Genomic DNA, 4,571 nt, shown 5'->3' on the forward strand with positions numbered 1-4,571 from the left:
GACCTTGCGCTTGCCAGGCAGGCGCTTTTGCCACTGAGCTAAATCCCCAGCCCCCAGGCTCTTTGATTCCATATTTAAAAACACCTCATGGTATCTGTTGGAACTAAATCTATGCTTCCAACCCAGTGCAGTATCAGGAGCATCCATGGAATCTAGTACACATCTATTTTATCAATAGAAACAAAAAGTCTTCACCCTCATTCCTTATACCATAGGATCATTGTTAAGTTCTATTCAATACCAGTCTGCATATAAAGAAAGAAATGTAAATTAGTTTCAACACACTAATATTTGTGTGAAAGTATGGCTATCCTGGTTTTCAGCCTGAACTGTTATTTCATGTTTGTCATGCAAATCAGCTCTCTTAAATGGCATGCAAATATCTCAACAGATTGCAAATATGTAACTGCTACTTGGAAAAATTTGAATAAAAATGGTGTCTTAAATGTAAGTCAGATAAAATATGCATATTAATAAATTTTTGCCCAGCAAGAAATCTACTCAAAACTTTCTATTAAGTATGGTAAGCATCATGTAAAATAAACCCTAAATTTATAGGAGTAGAACTCTTGAGGATTCAAATTACCATACATTAGTTGCTTCATTACACTGTATATTCATTCCATGTTTGTATTGCTGAGGATATCACACAGACTTAATAAAAAGCACTTGAATGAATGATTTAAAGAGTATGTATTTGAAATCTATGTGTACTGTATGCAGTCTAAAATTAATTTATAATTATATATATTTATATATAATTATATATTTATATTATAAAAATTATAAAAATATATTTATAATTATAAAAATTAATTATAAACACAATAATCAAATAGCACATAATTCCATATGATATTTAAAGGTTTCTCCTTTTGTTTTAGGAAAAAAAGGAAGAGAAAGGAAACGAAAAAAACTGAATAAAGAAGAAAGTAAAGAAGCAATTCCTGACAACAAAGGTCTGGAACCCAGCAGTGACACCCCAGAACAACGAGAAAACAAAGACAAACAGCAGCAGAAGAAGAGAAAAGTCCAAGAGAAACCACAGAAATCGGTATCGGTCAGCACTGTGCCCTAAAGGGTCCCGTGAGATTAGTGTAGACTCTGATGCTGCTGTCCCAACCAGATGCCCAGGAAAGGCGCCATAGCCACTGGGACCACAGATGGACAACATATCAGTTACTCCTCTGTCTAGACAACATTCCGAGTAGTTGTATATCCTTCATACAGGCATAGCTAACAACAGACAGCCGAAAGTTCAAAGAAGGGATACTTTCCCATGGTTATCTTACATGCTTCTGTGCATTTGTAGAAGACAAGAAATTTTGTACATAATTATCAATAAGCTATAAGCTATCATCTGCATAATGATGACATCTGGAGAAGAAATGTCTTTTCCCTATATTTTTCCAGCTATTGTTTTAAGAAGCAAAAGATTAATTCTGCAAATTCAAAGACGCAGTGTCCCTTCAAAACAAATAAGAGATCGAGGAGAGAGACATCCTGCCAAGGACAGTGTGGTTTTGTCCGGGAGATCTAGAGAGCTCACAATTAGGTCCTGGCATTGGAATGATAGAATTTATCACGCAGGAGCAACTTCATCCTAGAAGTGCTAAGATTACTCTATTGCTCTCATCCTGTGCTCCTGCAAGAAACGCAAGCGTGCACACCAGGGTTAAATATTCTGTGTGGGATTGGAGGAAGGCAGAATGTGGAAGAAATCATAGAGTTGGAGATTCCTTTTGGGCTTTACAAAACTGTGAAGGGTCACGAGCACCTGGAACAGGTCTCCAGTCTATGGCAGCACTGCTGGGTCAGCCTCGCTGCCCCGTGGATTGCATGGGTCTATCAACGTGTGCCTGTAACTTTCTTCCAAAAACAGAACCACACTTATTAGGAGGAAATTCTGATTTCATAGAAAACAAAAAAAAAATAGAGCAAGGAGAGTATACCATGTTTGCAAAGTCATGTGTTCCCTTTCTCTCTCAATGAGGGAAAAACAGTTTTATTACCGGCTTACTGGTCCACCTGAACTGAAAGGAATACTACTTTCTAACATGGTGTGTCCAGTAAAGGAGAAAACCACCACAATAAATATATTTGTTAATAGTTTTTGAAGTTTGGTTCATTTTTAAAGTTTGGTTCAAACTTTGTTTGATTGTTTGTTTTACTGGGGAATTTCCTGAGTGTTTAAAGGGTCTCAGGAACTAGAAAAGAATTCTGCTAAATCAGAGAATGTGTGTCCTGTATAACTCCAAATGTACAACATTTCTCAGTGTTTTTACCTTTTGAACCTGCTTTTGTCTGAGCGAATAGAGACTTTCTGGGGTGTTAGGGGAAATGTATTCAACTTTTATCTTATTTTAATCAAGAAATTCTAGTGACAGACTCATGGCCTGCCTAAATGATTTCACTGCCCCCTGAGTGCCTAGAGATGAACATCTTTTCTTGTATGTTGGTTCCTCCTGCATTGTCAACATTTAGTCTTTTCTTCTCCATATTTTCCCAGTCTGTGCATCTCTTTTGGGGACGGAAGTCACCCTAGTTGATGGCCTCATCATTGTTTCACAGAGGACCCAGCCAGCCCAGTGCAGAAGGAGGCATCTCTGAGTACCCAGCACAGGATCTTGAGTCACCCTAAAGCCTCTCTGCTGTAACGGAAGGATGCATAGCTGCTCTGTCTACCACGTTTCCTAGCCCTCTCGAGACCACTGCTTTCTGAAGAATTTGCAATGAATATGCCTTCCGTCTTCTGTCTGTCTGTCTGGGCACCCTTTCTCCACCAACTGTACTGCCCATGTTGGCTACTTGGCTTAAATGATTTTCTACTTCTCTTTTTCTTTTCCTAGATATCAAAATGTTACATGATGTATTCCTGTTTTTCACTCTGGTGCTCTTTCCTTGTCTGCATGACATCAGTTTTTCAACTGACTCACTCTGTTCCAATGTGTCAGATAATTCTATCTTCAACAAAACTCAGGTTACCAAGGACAGGTAAACTATCCTATGGAATTACATGAGGTAGAAGTGTGCCCCCATGTTTCCGGCACCATCCTTATCCTCAGTGTTATTCAGATGAGTATAAGCATGCAAATTATTTTTGCATATCTTTCTATATTTTTTTCTCCATCATTTCAACAAACACGAGGAAGGTCTATACCTGCATTCCCAATTGTGGAAAAGTCTTACAGAAATCAGGACACAGAAATGACTGTTATGTCCTCCTATGTGATCCTCTTGACCATGGCAGTGGATCTCCATTCTTGATGGAAAAAACTTAATCACAAAGTTAAAGTTGTTAAAGTACTAAGGAGTTCTGGTGCCGTGATGTGCACCTATAATCTCAGGATTCTGGGAGGCTGAGATAGGAGGTTTACAAGTGTGGGCCCAGCCTAAGCAAATGAGTGCTTTAGTGAGACCCTGTCTTTAAACAAAAGACAAATAAAACAGGATATATGTCAGGGTCTCTAGTGCTACACACATGGTACAAACGAAGAAAAAAATGCAAACTAATAATAATGAAGGTTAATTCATATGTTGGGTAAAATATAAATGAAGACAAAAATAATGTCAATTTTAACTAGATTTTTTATCCACTTGTAATAATGTGTTAAACATATGTATATTCAAACTAGCATCTTTGAGCAAGAACTCATAATCGACTTCTGGTACAATTCCTGCCTAGTCACAGAAGGCATTGCTGATAGTAACAGATGGAGGTTAAGTTCTCAGTACAAAGACAGAACTGAGGGAGTGGAGAACATAGAGTGTCTGATCTATGACACTGCCCAGGTCTCCAAATTCTGCTTTAGAACAGAAGAGGCTTCTGTTACATTCTGTGGATAAGTCACTCGTCTGCTCTGCTTTGGTCCCCAATTCTTATGCCCATTGACACAGCATGGGACTGGAGGTGATCACTATGGTCTAAGGCAAGGGAACATCTGGCACTTCCTCTTGGTCAGGGTGATGCTCTTCAAGAAGTCCTCAAGAGTGACAACGTCCCTAGGAAATTGTCTTAATCCTGGTTTCCCAAAAATGGAAGTGCACAGACCATCAGAGAACATAGATTTAGCTCTGCAGGTCTGATGTTATGAATTAAAAGTGGTTCATATTAGTGAGTATTAAACTATTGGAATGTATAACATAAGGAAGAAATGCAGCTAATGCTAAGATGGAGGCAGATCCTGTCCAGGGGAGATGATAAAGAAAGTAGAGTGCTCTGTAGATGGAGTTAGCCAGTGTTAATCCTGGAGTTTTGCTACTCACTGGTTGTAACTGGCACGACCTTGTGCAAGTTGAGTGGTCTCTCAGCTGTCATTGCTCGTCTGCAAAAAGAAAGTGGAGACACCTCTCAGAGGGCTGTAATGGCAGTTTCAAGGTTCATTACCTCTATAATAACTCCTGTTGACAGATGAATATCAATAAAAAGTAACAACTAATTCCACCTCATATATATAAGTCAGTTTTATTTCTTGATTAATGATAAGTGGTAGTATTCATGAAAGTATATGCGTAGCAGTTTCAATGAAATGGGTAATGATAACTACGGATAAATACCAGTTTACAATACA

The 4,571-nt window shown here is 38.5% G+C and overlaps 1 protein-coding gene across 1 annotated transcript in view; it reads left to right on the top strand.

Annotated features, from left to right (window-relative positions):
* Rspo3 (R-spondin 3) overlaps window positions 1-2,118 on the top strand; it is a gene marked incomplete at its 5' end in the record, with an annotated part of 84,062 nt that extends 81,944 nt beyond the window's left edge. Inside the window, 1 exon segment of the mRNA XM_005389165.2 lies at window positions 885-2,118. Within this exon segment, the coding sequence (XP_005389222.1) occupies window positions 885-1,078 (194 nt within the window). The 3' untranslated portion in view covers window positions 1,079-2,118.
* Window positions 2,119-4,571: the final 2,453 nt, after the last annotated feature.

The sequence above is a fragment of the Chinchilla lanigera genome, unplaced genomic scaffold (assembly GCF_000276665.1).
Source record: "Chinchilla lanigera isolate Chin_1 unplaced genomic scaffold, ChiLan1.0 scaffold00035, whole genome shotgun sequence".
NCBI classification, from domain to species: domain Eukaryota; kingdom Metazoa; phylum Chordata; class Mammalia; order Rodentia; family Chinchillidae; genus Chinchilla; species Chinchilla lanigera.